The 20,259-nt window shown below is 36.9% G+C and overlaps 4 protein-coding genes across 5 annotated transcripts in view; 3 read left to right on the top strand and 1 right to left on the bottom strand.

The window, feature by feature from the left end:
• ints4 (integrator complex subunit 4) overlaps nucleotides 1-3,979 on the top strand; it is a 14,171-nt gene extending 10,192 nt beyond the window's left edge. For both annotated transcript variants that reach the window (XM_016546931.1, XM_016546924.1), the window contains exons 17-23: nucleotides 833-913; nucleotides 1,003-1,133; nucleotides 1,216-1,275; nucleotides 1,378-1,537; nucleotides 1,626-1,769; nucleotides 2,160-2,280; nucleotides 3,690-3,979. In XM_016546931.1, coding sequence (XP_016402417.1) covers nucleotides 833-913; nucleotides 1,003-1,133; nucleotides 1,216-1,275; nucleotides 1,378-1,537; nucleotides 1,626-1,769; nucleotides 2,160-2,280; nucleotides 3,690-3,877 — 885 coding nt within the window. In that variant the 3' untranslated portion in view covers nucleotides 3,878-3,979. The remainder of the gene's footprint in view (nucleotides 1-832; nucleotides 914-1,002; nucleotides 1,134-1,215; nucleotides 1,276-1,377; nucleotides 1,538-1,625; nucleotides 1,770-2,159; nucleotides 2,281-3,689) is intronic.
• LOC107735159 (mth938 domain-containing protein-like) lies at nucleotides 3,930-6,312 on the bottom strand. Its single transcript, XM_016546941.1, has 4 exons — nucleotides 6,221-6,312; nucleotides 5,683-5,825; nucleotides 5,212-5,307; nucleotides 3,930-4,334 (listed from the first exon to the last, which is right to left on the bottom strand). Exons 2-4 carry the CDS (start codon nucleotides 5,812-5,814, stop codon nucleotides 4,194-4,196), a joined length of 369 nt encoding a protein of 122 aa, XP_016402427.1. The 5' UTR covers nucleotides 5,815-5,825; nucleotides 6,221-6,312; the 3' UTR covers nucleotides 3,930-4,193.
• Nucleotides 6,313-6,964: 652 nt separating this feature from the next.
• Nucleotides 6,965-19,307, top strand: LOC107735935 (remodeling and spacing factor 1-like). Its single transcript, XM_016547479.1, has 17 exons — nucleotides 6,965-7,264; nucleotides 8,422-8,513; nucleotides 8,600-8,692; nucleotides 8,806-9,011; nucleotides 9,177-9,289; nucleotides 9,505-11,009; nucleotides 11,094-11,324; nucleotides 12,283-12,387; nucleotides 12,470-12,549; nucleotides 12,668-12,722; nucleotides 13,575-13,678; nucleotides 13,763-13,830; nucleotides 13,907-14,093; nucleotides 15,179-15,432; nucleotides 15,636-15,821; nucleotides 17,085-17,467; nucleotides 19,293-19,307. Exons 1-17 carry the CDS (start codon nucleotides 7,111-7,113, stop codon nucleotides 19,305-19,307), a joined length of 3,831 nt encoding a protein of 1,276 aa, XP_016402965.1. The 5' UTR covers nucleotides 6,965-7,110.
• A 223-nt stretch (nucleotides 19,308-19,530) lies between these two features.
• The window catches only part of clns1a (chloride channel, nucleotide-sensitive, 1A), a 14,144-nt gene continuing 13,415 nt past the window's right edge, over nucleotides 19,531-20,259 (top strand). Inside the window, exon 1 of the mRNA XM_016546917.1 lies at nucleotides 19,531-19,860. Coding sequence (XP_016402403.1) covers nucleotides 19,742-19,860 — 119 coding nt within the window. The 5' untranslated portion in view covers nucleotides 19,531-19,741. The remainder of the gene's footprint in view (nucleotides 19,861-20,259) is intronic.

Genomic DNA, 20,259 nt, shown 5'->3' with positions numbered 1-20,259 from the left:
CGTTATGTCGAGATAATGAATTAATTAAGTCGTTATAACGAGAAAACAACTCTCGTTATGTCGAGATCACGAGAAAATTAAGTCGTTATAACGAGAAAACAACTCGTTATGTCGATATCACGAGAAAATTAAGTCGTTATAACGAGAAAACAAGAAGGAAAAAAAATATATTGCATGGCCGCTTAGAACTTCCGTAACTTCCTTAGCACAACTCCTGTTTTCTAAAGAAAATGTAAAAACCTAGTCATTATTATTGTTACAGAATAAAATTGCATAGACTACTATTCAAAATTTGGGAGTTAGTAGGACATTTATTTATTCAACAAGGATGCATTAAATTGATTAGAAGCTTCAGTAAAAACATTTATAATGGTACAAAATAGTTCTGTTTCAAAATAAATGCTGTTATTTGGAACTTTCTGTATTAAAGAATCCTGAAAAAATGTATCACAAAAATATGAAGCAGCACAACTGTTTTCAACATTGATGATAATCAGAGATGTTTCTTGAGCAGCAAATCAGCATATTAGAATGATTTCTGAAGATCATGTGACACTGAAGACTGGAGTAATGATGCTGAAAATTCAGCTTTGATCACAGGAATAAATTACATTTTAAAATATGTTCACATAGAAAAATAAAAATATTTCACAGTATTAGTTTTTACTGTATTTTTGATCAAATCCTGTAAATGCAGCTTTGGTGAGCATAAGAGACTTTAAACATTAAAAAATCTTGCCGACCCCAAACCTTTGAACGCTTTTGTAAACCTTCATAACTGAATCGATAAAATAAGGCATATCCATAACTTTTATATTTCTTTCAACCCCAGGCACTCCAGGAGAAGTTATGGACCATGGCTGTGCCGCTTTGTCTTAAACAAAATGCCAAAGTTTCAACAGCCGCTCGACAGGTATGTCCAATCGAAATGAATTGAAACCTCAGCCGTCCCACCAAACTTTTGACTAATGATAAGTGATTATCACTGATGATGTGTGATAGATCCTGGATGAGACCTATAAGCTGGAGTTCTTGTACAGCGGTCTGGAGACGCAGCAGATCGCCACTATTCACAACGTCCGGCTGCAGGCGAAAGCGTTACAGCTCATCCTGATGGCCCGATCCAAACGCGGGTTAGCACTTCCTAATAAACTTTCTAACACAATTAAATCTCAATGTTTTGAAACTGATCATCTTTCTTCTTCCAAATGACAGGGTTGACCGGGTTCTTGCGGTTTGTGAGAAGTTCCTGCAGGATGTGGAGTCATTTCAGAGGTAAAAGCACTCAAAGATGATGTGTAATAAATGCATCAAATCTCAACCTAAACATTGTTCTGTGTGAAGAATCACTGAATATTCTTGTCGTTACATTCTCAGGCTCTTCGTGACAGAGTTGCCCCATTTTCAGGACAGTTTTGTGGAGAAACTCCTGGAGTTGATGCCCAGGCTGACGGCCTGCAAACCTCTTGATCTGGTTAAAATCCTTCAGACCACACTGCGACAAAGCAGATTCATCCATCTCAAGCTACCCGAGCAGGTTTGTGGACTCTTACACACAAACCGCTTCGGAAAGTTGTAGCTTGTTTGTTGGAATATCTTTTTTTCTGTTTATTTTGCTTTGTCAGATCCACAGGGCGTCAGCGACAATTATTGAGCCGACGGGAGAATCAGACAACCCTTTGAAATTCACCTCTGGTCTGGTGGTGGCGTTAGACATCGATGCTACTCTTGAACATGTACAAGATCCACAGACTACAGTCAAAGTGCAGGTCAGAGGCTTTAACATCATTTCTTTTCAGATAAATCATAAAAACAAAAAAAAATGGTGTTATTAAGAACAATTTACTGAGAAAAAGGACTTTTCAACCATTTGTAGACACATTTCCCCATCCAATCAATTCCTAGATTTAAATCCCAACCTATGCATGCTAAGGTCATAGGTTTGATTCCCATTGAATGCAAGAAATGATAAAAATTTCAAATGAATGCATTCGCTTTGGATAGAAGCATCTGCCAGTTGCATAAATGTCCGTAATCTTTCAGTGAAAATCCTGTTTTGTGCATAAAATGCACAAAATTTTATGTTGGCTTTAAATCTGTTTAATAAAATTTGTGTGCAATTGATGCACATTATTCATGTTTTCCTCATTGTCCCACAGGTGCTGTATCCAGATGGACAGTCTCACATAATCCACCCCAAACCTGGAGATTTCAGGACCCCAGGACCTGGACGTGTGCGACTGATCACGCAGGTTTATCTCTCTCACTCTGCCTGGACAGGTACGTGTCCTTTCTAAAATGAGTCTTAGTAGACACGTGCACATCAAGACATCGGTCGTGTATTTTTGATTGAGGATTATTATCCAGTAGCTATTCTTTGTGTTTTGTCCTTGTATAAAATAATGTTGCAAACACCAAAGACAAATCCTTCTCTGCTGGCAGCGAATAGCATGAACCCTTCACAGTTCCACAGATATAAATAGAACTGCATCTAGTCCAACAAGGCATGAGTTATTTTATATCTGTGAGTGTCTGTGTGACCAGCAGAAAACTGAGGCTGAATACATTTCTGCTTTGGAGAAATTGATTACATTTATATGCTCTTTACATATTTCCAGGGTTCTCAGAAGCGTAAGACGTCATAGTCGAGTTTAACTTCTGTAGTGGTGAACGGAGACTACAATAAATATAATTTTTGCCTTTCCATTTGCCCCAATAGCAAAAGAAAAAAAAATCCACAATAGTGTTTCTATGACCTTACAAAAAAGGGAAAAAATTGAGATTGATTACAGTGGTCAGAAAGAGAAAGATGTCCAATTTGCAGTCACTCCCTCAAGCTGTTGTTTTAGAAACACTTTCTGTAATTTAATGCCAATGTAGAAAACACAGAGTATAGTATTATAAATGTACATTAAATGTAAAAAAAATATATATATATATAAACAACCTTTAAGATTTACGATGTTAATAACTGTGGAAATGTGGCATCAGTCTGTGAAAAGGGTTCATTTTGCACAAGTCATCAGTGCATGCTATTCAAAAGGAAAAAAATAGTATTTACATTGTTTAATTATATCGTTTTCACTGTATACTGTTTTTGCACAGAAATTCTTAGGATTACTGAAGTACAATATTTGCAAATGACGTTTTATGCTGACTAACAAATTGCAGGAAGACATTATCATTAAAAAGGTTTTCGTATACTACACTAACAAAAGTACCTTGGAGTGCTTTTTACTATACCATAGTATTTTAATGTGTGCATTTATATACCATCTGTTACCATCCCAGTCATTTTTGTAGGAGTGCAATAGCAGCGTAAAGTAGAATGTAATCTAAAGTGCATCGTACATTTGTGTTCTTATTTTTTATATTGTGTTATTATATATTATTATAACCATTAAAAAAAACATTTTGTTACTTGAAATTAAATAAACTTTATGGAAATAAAATAAAATATTAAAAACATTTCCCATTTATATTTAGTTTAACTTCACGTACTCAAATGACAAACTGAAAAAAAAAAAACAAAAAAAAAAAAAACTATAGAAACATTTATAAAAATGACAGAAACACAAAAAAATTCTTAAAACTTTAAATGAAAATATTAAAATAAAATCTTATTCAAAATATTAATAAAAACTATAATAGTATCTCAATGATACTAAAATAACTGTTTTTACTTTCAGAGGCCTGTCAGGTTGAGGTGCGGTTGCTCCTGGCCTACAGCTCCAGCAGCAGTAAACAATCTGCCTCTAAACCTGCGTGGAATGAGAGTATGGACGGCCTGCCCACCAGCGAGAGCTGCATCGAGGGCACAATCCACCTCAGCAAACCTGTCAAAGTCTTCATCATGCCCAAACCAGCTCGCCGCTGACCGGATGAACCCAAGCAATACATGTGAAATTAACAGCCAACACAAACTCAAGTGTTTTCACAATTACGTTTTATCTGAAATAAATGTTTTTTTTTTTGTTCATTTGTATCACTGGTGTGTGTGATAATGGGGTATTTTCACAGCCTACATCCAATGATTATAAAGCAAATAACATTTTCACCAAAGGAAAAAAAAATCATCCAATAGCTCAGAGTGCAAATTACGAAGCATCTATTAAGAAAACAATGTTCATTTGAAATGTAAGGCACTTTAAACAACCCATAAAATGAATTAGCTGGTTGTGTTAATGACGTGATCAGCAGGTGGAGTGGAAGACCCCGCCGACTTTAGCTCCCTGTTCCACCAGAGCGTTATATTCTTTAACGGCCTGCTCGGTCTGAAACACCCTCACGTCGACACCCTGCTTCTTCACGTAATCTAGGGTGGACGGAGGCACCTGAAACATAAAAAAAAAAGCAAATTAGCTTATTTAAAGTAATATTTGCTGAAAATGTACTAATTTTCAGGCCATCCAAGATGTAGATGAGTTTGTTTCTTAATCAGATTTGGAGAAATGTTGCATTGCATCACTTTTTCACCAGTGGATGCTCTGCCGTGAATGGGTGCCGTCAGAATGAGAGTCCAAACAGCTGATAAAAACATCACAATAATCCACAAGTAATCCACACCACTCCAGTCCATCAGTTAACATCTTGTGCAGCCAAAATCTACGTGTTTGTAAGAAACAAATCCATCAATAAGATGTTTTAACTTTTAACTGTTGCTTCTGGCTAAAGTACGAGTCCATAATCCATAATAAGGCTTCCTCCAGTGAAAAAGTCATCTCATCTGAATCAGGAGAGAAATATGTACAGATTAAACACCATTTACTAGTTCTAAACACATATGTGAGTGGATTTGTTGGAGATGGACTGTTTCATTGGAGGAAGAGTTATTATGGATTATGGACTCGTACTTTAGCCAGAAGCAACGGTTAAAAGTTAAAAACATAGATGGATTTGTTTCTTACAAACTCACAGCTTTTAGCTTCACAAGATGTTAACTGATGGACTGGAGTGGTGTGGATTATTGTGATGTTTTTATCAGCTGTTTGGACTCTCATTCTGACGGCACCCATTCACTGCAGAGCATCTACTGGTGAGACAGTGATGCAATGCTACATTTCTCCACATCTGTTCCCATGAAGAACTCCTCTTGGATGGCCTGATGGTGAGTAAATGTTCAGCAAATTTTCATTTCTGGGTGAACTATTCCTTTAAAGATTGCAATATTCAGATGATGGACAGTGCTGATCAGCAAATTCACATTGTTACCTGTAGAGCTTCACTCATCCCTCTTCCTATGACCAGCGTCTGCACTCCTTTCCTCAGGACGTCTTCCAGGTCGGCTGGCTGGACGCCTGGATAATGCTGGCAGGAGCACAGATGCACTTTAGACAGATCTCTAATAATTAAAGCAAACTGGTTCAAATACAAGATCATTTTGATATATTTTTGGTCACTACATAGTTCCCATACTCTATTTGTGTTATTTCATAGTTTTAAAAGCTTTACTATTATTCTAAAATGTAGAAAACAGTAATAAAACAAAACAGTATTCCAGTAGACACAATGTGTTTTGCACTGACAAAACAAAAGACATAATAAATGTACATTATATTAGGCATTTCTGTAACATCAAATGGCTCTCAAACACGTTGCAATTTTTATGACAATGTGAACTTCTAAGAGGATAATGTCATAAGTTGAGGATGATTTTACAGTGTGATCTGGTGTTAATCTTACATCTGTACCGGTTTCACGCCAGTCCCAGGCTCGGCTGCCACCCGGCCACACTTTACAGTCTTTATAGGATGTGGAGCAACCTTTGACCTTCATGTGGCCCCAGGATAAAGATGCAATTTCTGGAGAAGACATGATCAGCTTTCCTGTAACAGAGTGGAAGACAAATCACATGAATTAATTTTATTAAGTACCATGCTATTTTTAAAGTTCCTTGAAGTGCCATATAAATACAATAGTACATAGGTTAAAATTTCAGTACTATGGTTTTACTATCTGGCACCATCAATGCACTTTGTTGTAAGCGATGCCACTCTAATCTAATCAACCCTAACTGCTTTTTAACCTTTTATTAACCTAAAATACCATTTAGAAGCGATAAACCCAGCTTAGAAGCACTTGTACATGCATGCACACAACAAAACCTGCCTTATCCGCTTTAAACGAGCTTTTTATTCATGCAACAAATTATATTCGTAACAAAAACAACTTTATAAATCATGCACTATAAATGTATTTCATTTATATTATATAATCTTGCCTCGGCCTGCAACTCGATCTTGCTTGTGTTGTGTTTCTCTTCGTGTGACGGCGGGACACACCCACAACGTACGTCACTGGCCGGCGTCAAATCAGCGTACGCTTCCGATTGGCTGGCGTTCAGTGACGTACAAAAAGCTGCCACTACTTATATACATAATATATTATAAAATATTATTAGGAGAATTGCATATGTTTACGTCATATCAGAATTACTGTTATTGGTTTTCGTGCTATTATATTGCTGACGGTAGTAAATTAATTAAAGGATATACAAAAAAATATAATAATATTATATTATTTGGTCATAATTAATAAATAGAATTTTCTGTTTTATTATTATTATTATTGTCTATACTTAAATATATAATGCATTTATGTACTTATTTAACTATTCATCCCGGTAACAAATAAACACAAGCACGACACTGTTTACAATATAAAAATGTCTGTGGAAACAAGGGTGACATGTTAAAGCAGCACTTTATATTATATATTATATTATATTGTTATATATTATATACATATATATATAGTTATATATCATATTATATCAAAGTATTTTTCTATTTTTAAAATTTGCATTTAAATATTATTTATTTATTTATTTAACTATTCATCCCGATCACGAATAAACACAAGCACGACGCTGTTTCTATTACAAAAGAGTCAGTGGAAAAACAAACAAACTGTGGCATGTTAAAGCAGCACTTTATACTCTTCATCATCTTTCTTGTTGTGAGGATGAGGATGATGGTGGTGGCATTGTGGCGCTCCACGCGCGTTAGCTGCCCCTCTGGATCTAGTTGATGCTCTCTCTGGGTGGGTGTCGCGGTGTATTGTGGGCAGTTTTGGGTCTAAGCAGAGCACAGCTCGTCATCTCCAGGAAAGATGGCTGCTCCGGGCTCCACAGCGGCTCTTCCTCCAGATGTCAGTCCCGGTTTTGCGGTGGTCTGCTCGTTTTTGGAGCGCTACGGGTCTGTTCTGGATCTGCCCGAGCTGTCGTTCCCCCAGCTGGAGCGGTACTTACAGGAGACATCAGCGGGTGAGCTGTGCGAGAGGCTGGGTTTGTGTTTACCTGGACAGGCTCCTCATCTTTGCCCATCAGGGGTTTGATCACTTAAAGTTAGGCTTGTTAGCTCCTCGTAGTCTTTGTTTGGATGGGAATCGTGTCCCCCGATGCTTTTCAGAAGGACCGTGAAGTGGCGAAGTGTTTTTGAAAACAGTCATGTGTGAAATTCCCACCCTTAACCAGTGGAAAAATCACATAACCTCAGAATATGATTGACTGTACGCACTGCTAAGGGTGTTAGCATGCTATTTGTCACAATTAACTGGAGAGACACTTCAGGTATCGTACGATAAATTGGCCTGATACATTTACATTCAGATTATAAACACCGATGGGACTGTAGTCGCACAGTGCGCATGCGCGGAACCGCTGTCACACTTCCTATGCTACAATGTAACAATTGTAATTCGTTTACGCGCGATTGTTTACGCCCCGCCCCCTTTGAATACTGTATTAACTGTGTACACGTAGGCGTCGTATAACACCTACATCATAGCCGAACGCAAGCTCCACGACATGTTGTCATTTAGGAGGATTGCGTATGTCATGCTCTCACTGCTGACAGCGGATTGGATGAATTTGATAATAGGGTATAGTAAAGACAGGGATGTGTTTTAAAATGTATTTATTTAAATGAATAAATAAAAAGTGTTAAAGGCACAATATGTAAGATTTTTTTATTAAAATATCCAAATAAATCATTAGCTCATCCTTGAACATGATTTCTGCCCGAGTCCCGTCGGATTGCATCGGCTGTGGGGATGAAGACCACAACTCCCATGATTCCACACTCAGTCACGGTGCCATCAAACTACGCCTTTGTTTCTTTGTTTATTTTGAATACGCGCCCTCTAGCGGCGAAAAATTACATATTGTGCCTTTAAGCAAAAAATTATAAAATGTAACCGGAAAGAAAATAGGATGAATTATATACATAAATGATAAAATAAATAACGACAGTGGTCCCCATAAAAGTGTTTGAATGTCTGAATGTGATTGCATCAGTTAAGAAAATATCACGAAGGTATCACAAGCATGTTTTTCCCCCTACCCCCCAAAAACAAAAGTTTGATGGTAATGTTACAAAAATGATAAAATAATAGAAATTCTGTTTTTTTTGTTCAATTTAGTTCCTCGGCCATTGATTGAGCTCCATATCAAACTGCTGCGGAAGATCGGCAAGTCGGTCACACCAGACAGATGGGAGAAGTATCTTGTAAAGGTAAGTGTTTTAGTTTTAAATCATTTGCTATGAATATGGAAATGTCCATGCAAATGCATCTGTTTGTTGAAATCATGTTGATGCAGGTGTGCCAGGAATTTAACAGCACCTGGGCATGGGAAATGGAGAGAAAAAGCTACCTAGAAATGACGGTAGCGTGCAAGACTGGCATTTTAAAGGTCAGTATTTCCAAAGCATTTCCGGGTCATATTTCACCTCCAAAATCAAAATAAATACAAAATAATAATGTTTTTGTTTCGAGATTCGCCCTAATTCTTTATTTCCCTAACAGTACTTGTGCGAGTGCCAGTTTGATGACAATCTCAAGTTTAAGACATTAATCAACGAGGAAGACCCGGATAAGATGCGTCTACAGCCCATCGGCAGAGACCAGGAAGGTCTTCTCTACTGGTTCCAGTTAGACCAAGATCAGAATATACGTGTTTATTCTGAGGAGCAGGATGATTTGGATGGGTCCTCATGGAAATGCATTGCGAGGTGAGCAAATAGTGAGGAGAAGACCAGAGTGTTGGGTTTACCATAAATTTTGATGAACATTACAGCACTAGTATATGAGCTACACATTTTTACTAGAAGTATAAGAGTTAAACCTCATTTGTAGAAGTTTATCAAAGAATAAGAAATGCATTTTTATTTAAACAGGACTAGGAATGATCTTGCAGACACACTAGATCAGCTTAAAGCCAAGATCGCAACTGACCAAGAGAAGCAAGACGGTTCCACCAGCCCAAGTATGGAGGCAGAAGGTGTTAAAGGTAAAACTCATTGGAAAATCATTCCCATCCAGGGCCGTAAGCACCATAGACCATGTCTCCCACAGTATCCAGACTAGTGGTCAACCACTGTGGTTTTCCAATGGCCGATTGTGAACTGTAAATGTGTAGTGACAGCCATACTCCCACTTATGATTTTGCTAGAGGCTGAAACTAAACGGTTTCTCATGCAGTTCTGTATCGTTTCATTTTTCAAGTTGAGGTTGAGGACTTGAAGAACCATGTATCAGGACAAGGAGACTTTACCAACAGCACCTTCAATTCTAATCAAAGTGAGTTAATACCTAAAGACATTAAAAAAGAACCAATGGATCCCATTAAACCAGAGCAAGAAGAGAAAGTTGCTGAAGTTTCCAAACCCAAAGTGGTCATCGACAACAGGGTTAGTACGATCAAAACTCTCGTGAAAGAAGAACCAAAAGATTGTCCCAAACCATGGAACGCCATTTCCGTCGTCATGCCCCCTGCTTCCATCAAACACGACCCGGCGGTGAAATCAGAGAAGCATGAAGACAAGAAAGAGTTGGTGTTTGAGAACGTGGCTAGAGCTGTAAAGAGCGACCAACAGGCTAAAATACCGCTGAAGAAGAGGGAGTTGAAAAGGAGTGGAGGATATGACGTCAGCAATGTCAATCACAACAACAACAACCTTAACAGCAATGGAAGCGTCAGCACTGGAGGTATAATCGTTCGCAATCCTGTTGTCTTGCTATTGAAGGAACAGAAAATCAGAAAAGAATACCCAACTAATGAAGAGAAAGGACCAACGGCCATCATCGCTGTCCCACAAGAGCCGAAGGTTGACCAAATGGCAGCACGAGAACAATACGTAGGTGTTGGAGTTATCAAAGGTCCCATTGAGCGTAAAAGGCCATTGAATGAAAACGATAATTCTTCAAATGGTCATCATGGGAATGGGAAAGTCTTGAAGACTGAAGTTGGAGGCACAGATAGTGTAAGACAGTCTGTCCTTGTTGGGAAATCCATGGTTCAAGCAGACAACGGTCCTCTTCCTTGTAGTATCCCTGAGGATTTGTCAAAAGATGCTTGCGATAAGAGCACAGATGTGTCTGCGAAAGTGTCAAACCTTGTTGAGGAGTCGTCAACGATTGAAGAGACCACTTCAGTTGAGGAAAAGGTTGAAAAAGTCGGCAATGAAGAAGACGTTATTGAGCTCAAAAGCAAGACAGTTGGTTTGTCAGCCGGAGAAAAAACTGATGTTGAGGATGTCAGCAAAGACAAAAGTCTGAGAGGCCCAAGAAAGAGACGTTCACAAAAGTCCAAATCCAAGATGCAAGCAAGAGAAGACGGGAAGAACGAATCCAGCTTGGGTGAGGTTTTGGAAAAGGATGCTGAAAAAGCTGGACGCAACGAGGACGAAGAGGTATCGTCAGAACTTCAGAAGGAAGGGATTCGCCTTAAGATTAAGATACCGCTTCATAGACGAACGCCTGAACTCCAGACCAAGGACGCAGAGGAGTCGGAAACCAGCAATCGGAGATCCCTGCGGAGATCTGCCAGAAACTGCAAGCCCAGCCCCAAAGTGGCAGATAGTCGGGAGAGTAAACAAGACGGGAAACTTTTGGCCTCCTCAGCAGCTCAGGACGAAGAGGAACACATAGAAGACGAAGAGGCGAAAGTTCATCCCAAGAAGGAGATGCACAGAAAAGTGGACACGGAAGTACAGCCCAAGTCTTTTAAGGTAGCATGGAAGCTTATTACATCCAGTCCAACAAATTTTACAGAATGTTTTTATTTACGCAAAATATTGTTTTGACTCTTTTAGGCCAAACGGCGACATAGGCGGAATCGTTGGTCGAAAATTCGTACGAAAAATTGCAAATCCAAAGCAGCTCTGGAGCGGGAAGAGGAAGTGGCCGACGACAAAGCCGCAAATAATGAAGACAACAAATCAGAGAAAGGAGACGACAAAAGTGAGACCGAATCAGACCAATCCAACGAGATTCCACCTGAAGATGCTTGTAAACACTGTGGGCTCACCAACCACCCAGAACTAGTGAGTTAAAGTAGTAATCTTTTATCAAATCACCATTACTTTACAATTAAAAATGGGATAGGGACTAAATGTACATTGTACAACCACAGTATCAAATGGCAACATGAGTGGTACTTGCTCATGTGAAACTCAGTACTGGAGTGTTTCTATGTGGTTTTTAACATGTTGCTATGCAATTGCTATGATGTTGCTAGCTGGTTACTTACTACTGTAGTTCAAATTAAAAGATATTGACTGCTTCCCTTCAGTGTAAGTCAAAGGGATATTTTCAAACAGTGTTGTTATTGTTAACTATTACTACTGAAATAATGCTGAAGTAATATAAAATATAAATATTAGATGAAAAACTGAAACTTTAAAAACTTTAGAAAAATTAGAATTGTTACCTTGGCAACTAATTAAAATAAAATAAAATTGAAGTACTTAAACTAAAGCTAAAATAAATTAAAGCTAAATACAATAAAAAAAAAACTAATAAAAAATGACAAAAGCACACACAAAATTTCTAAAAACTATTACATTTCTAAAAAAAATTTAAATGAAAACTTGACATTTAAAAATAAAATGTAATTCCAAATATTAATAAATACCATAATAATATATTAATAATACAAAAAGAACACAGATTTTCAAAAATAATTTTACTTAAAAAAAAAAAAAATTTTTTTTAATTTTATTTAAAAAAAAAGAAGACTCATAATAGAACATGCTTATGATTAAAGGTTTGTTCAACTCCATCTCCTACAGTAGGTGTAAGGGTTTATTCAGCTAACAGTATTCATTAAAAACAGTATAAAAGAATATGAAGTGTAATTGAGGCACAAATGCTTCTGAAATGATTCAAGCTACAAGATGAGACTCAATATTGTCTATCAAATGGCATAGATAATACTTTAAAAAGAGATGTAACTTATCCTATTTGCTTACATCATGTCTCTCTTGTGTATGTTTGTCACAGATCCTTCTTTGTGACATGTGTGACAGCGGCTATCACACGGCCTGTCTGAGACCCCCTCTAATGATCATTCCTGATGGAGAATGGTTCTGCCCTCCCTGCCAGCATGTAAGGGCTTCAATCTCTGTGTCGATGCCCTGCGTGTGTATGTGAGCTGTAGTCATGAAGTATGTGCTCTTGTCATTTACAGAAGCTTCTCTGTGAGAGGCTGGAAGAGCAGCTTCAGAATCTGGACACGGCTTTGAAGAAGAAAGAGAGAGCTGAACGAAGGTGTAGATCCACACACACACATGCACACACTTCATAAACGCTCTCACCAGCTCAATCACCAGCTGAATCGTCATGAATGATGACTAGCCTCATTTGGATCTTGTTTTCTCTCTTTCAGACGTGAGCGGTTAGTGTATGTGGGCATCAGCGTGGAGAACATTATACCCACCCCTGTGAGTATGCAGCTATATTATATTATATTATATTATATTATATTATATTATATTATATTAATGTCCTATACTTTCCTATGCTATATTGTACCGTATGTATTGTACAATATATTTTTTATACTACAGTAAATTATGCCATAGTATGCTATGCTGTATCTAAATTAAAGATTATTATGTTATGTATACTGTACCATACTGTATTGTATCATATGTTATACTGTTTTATACTGTAGTAAATTATACCATAGTATGCTATGCTATATCTAAATTAATAGATATGTGATAAATGTGTTATATTATATCATAATAAAATATTTTATATAAACTATAAATGTATTATATTATATATTATTCTGTTATATAATGCACCATACAGTATTGTACCATGTGCTATACTGTTTTATACTATAGTAAATTAAGCCATAGTATGCTATGCTATTATATTATATTTATTATACCATACTATACTTTCTATAACAATGTACTTTGCTGTACTGTACCATACTGTATTGTACAATATACTATTTTATACTATAGTAAATTATCTAAATGATCTATATCTAAATTAATTAAACATAAATAAATTATATTATATTAAATTGTACTATATTATTATATGTCACATACTCTACTTTCCTATAATATAATGTGCTATGCTATAATGTACCATACTGTATAGTACTGTATTCTATACCATAGTATGCTAGAGTAAATTATGTCACCACAGTATGCCATGTTATATCTAAATTAATTAAACAAATTAATTATATAATATAAACTAATACGATGAGATTTTAAAATGTCTTAATCAGCTTTATTTGGTTTTAAATGTACTCCTCCTTATCATGTCAGGATGGTGATGGAGAGGACGGCTTGACAGAGAAGAAAAAAGATGCCAAGAAAACTAAAAATCTGGGCAGGCGATCAACTAGGACGAGGAAATCCATCAGTTATAGGTAATAAATATTTCTTGTGGAAATAAACTCTAATAGTAGATACAAGTCTGGCTAATTCTTGATTTTCTTGTTACTAACGACCAGGTTTGATGATTTCGATGAAGCCATCGATGAAGCAATAGAGGAAGATATTCAAGATCCAGAAGGAGGAGGTTGGTCATGTGAGACATTGTTTAGTGCTTTATAATATGTGTGCTGTTGCATGTTGACTGGTGGCGTGTCCTGCAGGCGCTGGTGGCGGTAAACCTGCGGCGCCCGTCACGAGTCAGCAGAGGAGCGTGGCGAGCCGTGAGAGTCGACGGCCTGTGAAAGCTCCCGCCCCGCGTAAGAGGAAACGCCGGCGACTCAATGACCTGGACAGTGACAGTACTCTGGACTCGGAGGAGAGCGAGGACGAGTTTCAGCTCAGTGACAGGTGTGTGTGAACACAAATACAAGAATATTTACAATACTGGGGGTTCAAATTTGGGCTTTTAGGGTTTAAATCAGATGGATTTTATACCAGTTCTTCAAAGTATAACAGATCTAGGCCTGAAATAAATAAGTGCATTCAAAGTGCTCTATGGGTGAATCTCACAGAGAACTTGTCAAGAACTTGTCCTGGTCATATTTTACTCCAAAACTGCTTTTGTAAGACATTGTTTTTGTGTTTTTATGACCATAAAAACCTTAAGTTTTTTTTGCATGATAATTAAACACACTTTTCCCCAAATGCTAAATTGTAAGGTATTTATGCATTATGTTACTGTAGTATTTGTTGTTCTGCTTAATAATTCATTGTCACTATTGTCATTTTCAGTCAGTATTTTTTGTGCAGTAAATTTTATGTAGTAAATTATTATAAACCAAAATTACTGTTACATTGGTTGAAGATTACCATGAGAATCATTATGAAGAATAAAGAGACTTTTTGGAGAATTTGGGGGGAAAATATTCTTAATATTTATGAAAATAATGTACACATCTTATTTGTCCTAAAAAAAAATTAGTAGTATGAAGGCAAAGAATTTTAAGGTAAACATTTTTTTTTAACTAATCTCAAATGCTCATCAAGGCTTGATTTATCTGATCAAAAATACAGTAAAAACAAAAATATTGTGATAAGTTATTACAATTTAAAATAACTGTTTTGTTTTTGAATATAAAGTTAAATGTAATTTATTTCCGTGATGCAAAGCTGAATTTTCAGCATCATTACTCCAGTCTTCAGTGTCTCATGATCCTTCAGAAATCATTCTAATATGCCTGATTTGCTGTTTAAGAAGCATTTCTGATTATTATCTATGCTGAAAACAGTTGTGCTGCGTCATATTTTTGTGGAAACCGTGATGCATTTTATTTTTCAGGATTCGCAGATGAATAGAAAGTTCAAAAGAACAGCATTTATTTGAAATAGAAATTGTCTGTAACATCATACATGTCTTTACTGTCACTTTTGATGAATTGAATGCATCCTTGCTGAATAAAAGTATTATTTTGTTTTAATTTCTATGTTGCTAGTATGGAGGAGGAGGATTTTGTGGTTTCAGGAGATGGTGCATCTGAGGGTGACGCGGGCTCTTACGACGCGAGTGAATGGGGCAGTGGTGAAAGTGCCGCCGAGAATCAACCGGCCTCCAGGAGAACAGGAAGAAGCGCTCACACTCTGGGAACCAGGAGGAGCAGACGCAAATCTCCTTCCCGACGAAGAGGCACCTCAGAAGAAGAGGACATGTTAGACTCTGAGGAAGAGGAGGAGGAGGAAGAGGGAATGGGTCTGTTTGAGTTTTCATATCCATTCTACCTAAAAGAATAACATATAGAATCTGTTTCAAAGCTAGTGAGCTGGTGTCTTTACTTTAGTAAGGCAGCATAATTTTGCTGCTTCTGTTTTTGGAGGTACTGTAGGTCACAGAGCCTTATTAGTGTCACATTGAATTCTTCACTCACGGTTTTTACCTTTGTCTTGATCTGGCAGAAACAGAAGGCTCTAACGAGTTCAGCGACAGCGATGTGGATGTGAATAGAAGGCGTCCGCGACGGAGTCAGAACTCTCAGGTCAACTACTGTGAGACGTCAGAGTCTGACGGGTCACGAAAGGCGTCCGATCAGAAGCACTCCTCTCTTCCTCACCGTCGACGGCTGTCCAGCTCCAACAGTGAAGGTGAGCACTGCCACACTCCTGTTTTCAAATGCTAATTTATGCTAATGTCATCTGAGCCATAGCCATGTGGGCAAGTGCTCCGATATCGACTCGAGGTCCTTTCCCAGTCCAATTCTCCTCCCATGATTCCTAGCTGTCCTCCTGCTGTCCAATCTAAATAAAGGCAAAAAGCCCCAAAAATGTAACTTATGTATCTCAACTCTCTGGTATTCCTCCCTGAGGGGGTCACACTTGTGATCTGCCGTGGTCAAAACTGGCCAAAGACAATAAGTATAAAATTATTTATAATTAAATGAATGTTCTATATTTTGTTTCAGTAGTTTTTATATTTTGTATTTTGACAATTTCATATTACAAGACTTTGAATTTGTATTTTTTAACAATTTCATGTTACAAGACCTCGAAATTATGCACAGAAAATAAAAAATGTATAGTGTCTCGCACACCCAAGATATGACAGATAAAAGTCCAATATAAACTCGAAAAAAATTCGAAATCCTGCACACTCAAACTTGCATTATTTATGAAATTTTATTATCAACATTTCAGTCAATCGAGCTTCCTCAGGCAAAAGAATCAGCACATTAAAAAACAACTCACTTTTGCGTGTTTTGTTTAATGTGCAGGCTTCATACATTAATTTGATAATAAAATAATAGACATATTACAAAAATATTTCAGATCATTTTAAATGAATACAGTGTTTAACTTTAAAATATTTATTTTAAAATATGATTTTTTAAAAATGTATAATATTAGCATACATAAAATATATTTATTTTAAATATGAGTTATTTAAAATCCAATGCAGGGAAGGCAGATCCTTTTAATTGCTAACAAGTGTATTTTCAGACATAATTACTTTTACTAGGTTTATATATATTTAGACATTATCAAAGACTAATTAATCACAGCTGATTTGTAGATTGTACCCCAAAAAAATAGGGTCATTTCATTTTAAAAAAAAAATCTTAAATATATATTGGTTTTTCTGTATAAGGAGTGGTGTGTCTTTTAATTTTTGTTCTTGCTTAAATCCATAGTGCTCAGCATGATGATTTATTTAAAGCACAATTTTCAGCACAATTTTTTTTTGCACAACTAGACAAGATTAAAACGAAACAATGCATCCCTAAGGACTCTCCGTTTGCGATTTTTCATTTTGTCTCATCACACTACATATAAATATTAGCTCACTGTTAGCTATACTGGTTAATTACAACCAGAAATGTCAGCTGTTTTCTTCTCATCCTATATTTCCAGAGTCCATACTTTCTAAAGACTTTGAGCCAAAGGAATCGCATCAGAGATCAGAAAAAGGACGCAAGTGCGATTCAACAAGGGAAGATTCCAAACACAGGCACAAACGAGAAAAACAGAGACAACAGAGAAGCTCCAGTGAAGACGAGGAGGAAGAGGCAGATGGAGGAGAAACGGAGGATTCAGAGGAAGACGAACGGCCCCGCCGCAAGAAGTCGAACCGCATAGAAACAGACGAAGAAGAAGAGGAAGAGGAGAACACACGAGGAAGCGTCCGGTGGAAGCACACGGCGGGGTCTCGAGGTCCCGTCAGGCACAACGGCTTGGTCCCGCTGAGGGCCGCAGCTCAGGATGATGACGACGATGAGGACGAGGAAAGCACTCCAGTCCATCTGTTAACATCTGGAGAAGACAAAAACTGTGAGTTTGTAAGAAATAAATTAAACATTAAGATGTTTTTAACTTCATGTTGAGTCCTCTATCCAGTGGAAAAAGATGGATTTATTTCTTACATACAAACATCTTTTGGCTTCGCAAGATGTTAACTGATGGACTGGAGTGGTGTGGATTACTTGTGGATTATTGTGATGTTTTTATCAGCTGTTTGGACTCTCATTCTGACGGCACCCATTCACTGCAGAGCATCCATTGCTGAGCAAGTGATGCAATGCTACATTTCTCCAAATCTGTTCCGATGAAGAAACAAACTCATCTACATTTTCAGCAAATTTTCATTTTAGGGCCAGCTATTCCTTTAAACTAGTTAGTAGACCAGCAAATACAGGAGGAAACACATTGGAGGACAATTGAAAATGATCTTAATATTAAAGATCTGCAATTTAGCTGCAAATCATTTTAATTTAAAAGACTAATACACTCTCTTAACCTAAAATAACATTGTATGTTATATTAAAAAGAATATGATTGACTTATTTTTCTTATTAGGACATTTTCTGCTCTTTTGAAAGCTGTTGCTGAAGTTTTAGGACACTTTAATGAGACGTTCAGGCACATTTAAGTCCCTGTCTGAGTTTTAATATGTCAGATGAATGCACTTGTCGTTCAAGCACCTTTGATGGTGCTGTTTGGTACCGTACTGTTGAAAAGTTCTGTTCGACAACAGTCCGATCACTCTTTCCTTAGAGGTGTTTTTAGTATTTACTCCAGGCTGGTGTTGTTTATGCTGGAAGGTTGTTTGAATTAGAACACTATGAATTCATTCCAACACAAATCCACCCCATTACAAAACAAATCCAATATTCAGAAGAAAAAAAAGCATTAGAATAATTATGGTCTTTGCTTTCAGTTAAAGAATGTGTTTTTGATCCGTATACTACTGGAATTCGTGTTTTCCTTCTCGTTTTATTTTTAATCTTACTTTGCAGACGTACGTCTCCATGTTTCAAGGAAATTATTCACAAAACGGAAATAAACTAAATATGTTGCTGTTAATGTTTTTGGCTCATAATTTGTCGTTATTAAGTAGCTGTAAAGGTTTCAAGATACCAGAAGCATTTACTTTTATGTGTGGCATAATTTCAACAATATTTTAGGTTTAAATACATATAAACATAAGAGAATGAGTGCATTTTTGATGTTTTAAAAAAATGCAAACGTAGCGCAGTGGGTTATATTGAAAATACAAACATTCTGTGTAATCTCTGAATTAATGCGTGGTCATAAAAACCACACGTATAATAATTATACAATAATTAGAAAATGTTTATTAGTTAACTACCCTTATGCAAACAATAAAATAATCTATTTAAATCTTAAAAGATGAATAAAACATTTATAATGCAAAGTGGTTGTTTAAAGAAAATTGTGCCGCATCTCCTCCGATCCTGTAGAGGCGCTACGCTTTAGTTTATATGAAATGAAACGCACGTTATAAAGCGGCGCTGGCGCGTGGAAAATAAGTGATGGGTAGAATGGATTAAACACTTACTTACAATGGGCGGTGCTTAGCGGCCGTATGTCATCTGTAATTAGTCAGTTAAGATGTGTAAATATAATTAATAGCTTTCAATCCCTACTAACGTTTCTTAGTACTGTTTTTGAAGTGCAAATTTTTATCCATATCGCAGCTAAAGCGGCAACGCACCGCGATATCACGTGGTACATGTTACTTTTCTCCGCGTTTTAGTCCCGTGGACCAATCACAGTCGTTTATGATTACATACTAATATATTTTGTTTGATCCTTTTACAGATATCGCTCGGCTGAATATTCGTATGTTTAATATATATACATTTTTGTAATTAGTATATTTAAAAAATAATACTTATTACTGCACAAACGTCTTCAATAAGACAAAAAAGCGTATTGAGATTTGAATGCGGCTCAATGGAGAATCCGCCTTTCTGGGCCACTTAGCGCCCCCTGCAGTAATAAACTGGGATTTCGCCCACAGGAAAAGCCAGTTGTCGCCTAATGAGTGATTACTACAGAAGTGACGCATGACAGCGAGTCTTTGAACTATAAAATCCATTTTGAAAGTTTCTCGCCACGCAAACCGGCTGCGTTTCTATTGTACACGAATGCAGTAAGCGTTGAATGAGAGTTACTGTTGTTGCTGCAGCGCTTTATTTGCGTATTGTCTCAATAGAGCGTCAGTGTTAGCGCCTTCAGCAGCTTCACAGTGATTGCAGTTCATCAGGATGGTTGTGCTGAAGAGTTTGCATCCACCCAGCGAGGGCGTGAGGCTCCAGCAGGCCGACACCACTGCAGTTCTGGACGGGAAGAGACTGGGATCAGGGACGCTGTTTGTGGCTGAGGCGTGAGTGTCTGTGCAGCATTGTCGTGTTCGTGTGTGTCCCACATCAGAAGACACCTGTGGACACATGCAGTCATTTATTAATGCATAAACATATATTATGCCTAGCAAGGGTAGTGGACACTGTAGTAGACACCATGGTACAGTGGTAGCATGAGATGGTAATATGGTATCATTCAATATAATGATTTATAAATACTTTTCTAAAATGTATATATTTCATCTTTTCCTATATGCATTATATCATCTATTTTCTTTATTTTTGTGTTTATTATTTATTTATTTTATATGCATATATTAATTATATAATGTTTGTTTATATATTTCATTATTTAGTATTTTTTTTATTTTATATGTATTTTATACTTATAAATAAATGAACATATAAATTGCTTTTATATA

This window comes from Sinocyclocheilus rhinocerous, unplaced genomic scaffold (genome assembly GCF_001515625.1).
Source record: "Sinocyclocheilus rhinocerous isolate Xijiao unplaced genomic scaffold, SAMN03320098_v1.1 scaffold942, whole genome shotgun sequence".
Classification (NCBI taxonomy): domain Eukaryota; kingdom Metazoa; phylum Chordata; class Actinopteri; order Cypriniformes; family Cyprinidae; genus Sinocyclocheilus; species Sinocyclocheilus rhinocerous.
Note: the sequence above shows the minus strand (reverse complement) of the source record. Positions and strands in the feature narration are given on the sequence as shown.

Coding starts and splice junctions, on each gene's coding strand:
- LOC107735159 (XM_016546941.1), bottom strand. CDS start 5,814: ATGTCTTCTCCAGAAATTGCATCTTTATCCTGGGGCCACATGAAGGTC. Junction 5,308..5,682: donor GGCGTGAAACCGGTACAGAT/GTAAGATTAACA, acceptor TGCTCCTGCCAG/CATTATCCAGGCGTCCAGCC. Junction 4,335..5,211: donor GGATGAGTGAAGCTCTACAG/GTAACAATGTGA, acceptor TTTATGTTTCAG/GTGCCTCCGTCCACCCTAGA.
- LOC107735935 (XM_016547479.1), top strand. CDS start 7,111: ATGGCTGCTCCGGGCTCCACAGCGGCTCTTCCTCCAGATGTCAGTCCC. Junction 8,514..8,599: donor GGGAGAAGTATCTTGTAAAG/GTAAGTGTTTTA, acceptor ATGTTGATGCAG/GTGTGCCAGGAATTTAACAG. Junction 12,550..12,667: donor AAAGAGAGAGCTGAACGAAG/GTGTAGATCCAC, acceptor TCTCTCTTTCAG/ACGTGAGCGGTTAGTGTATG.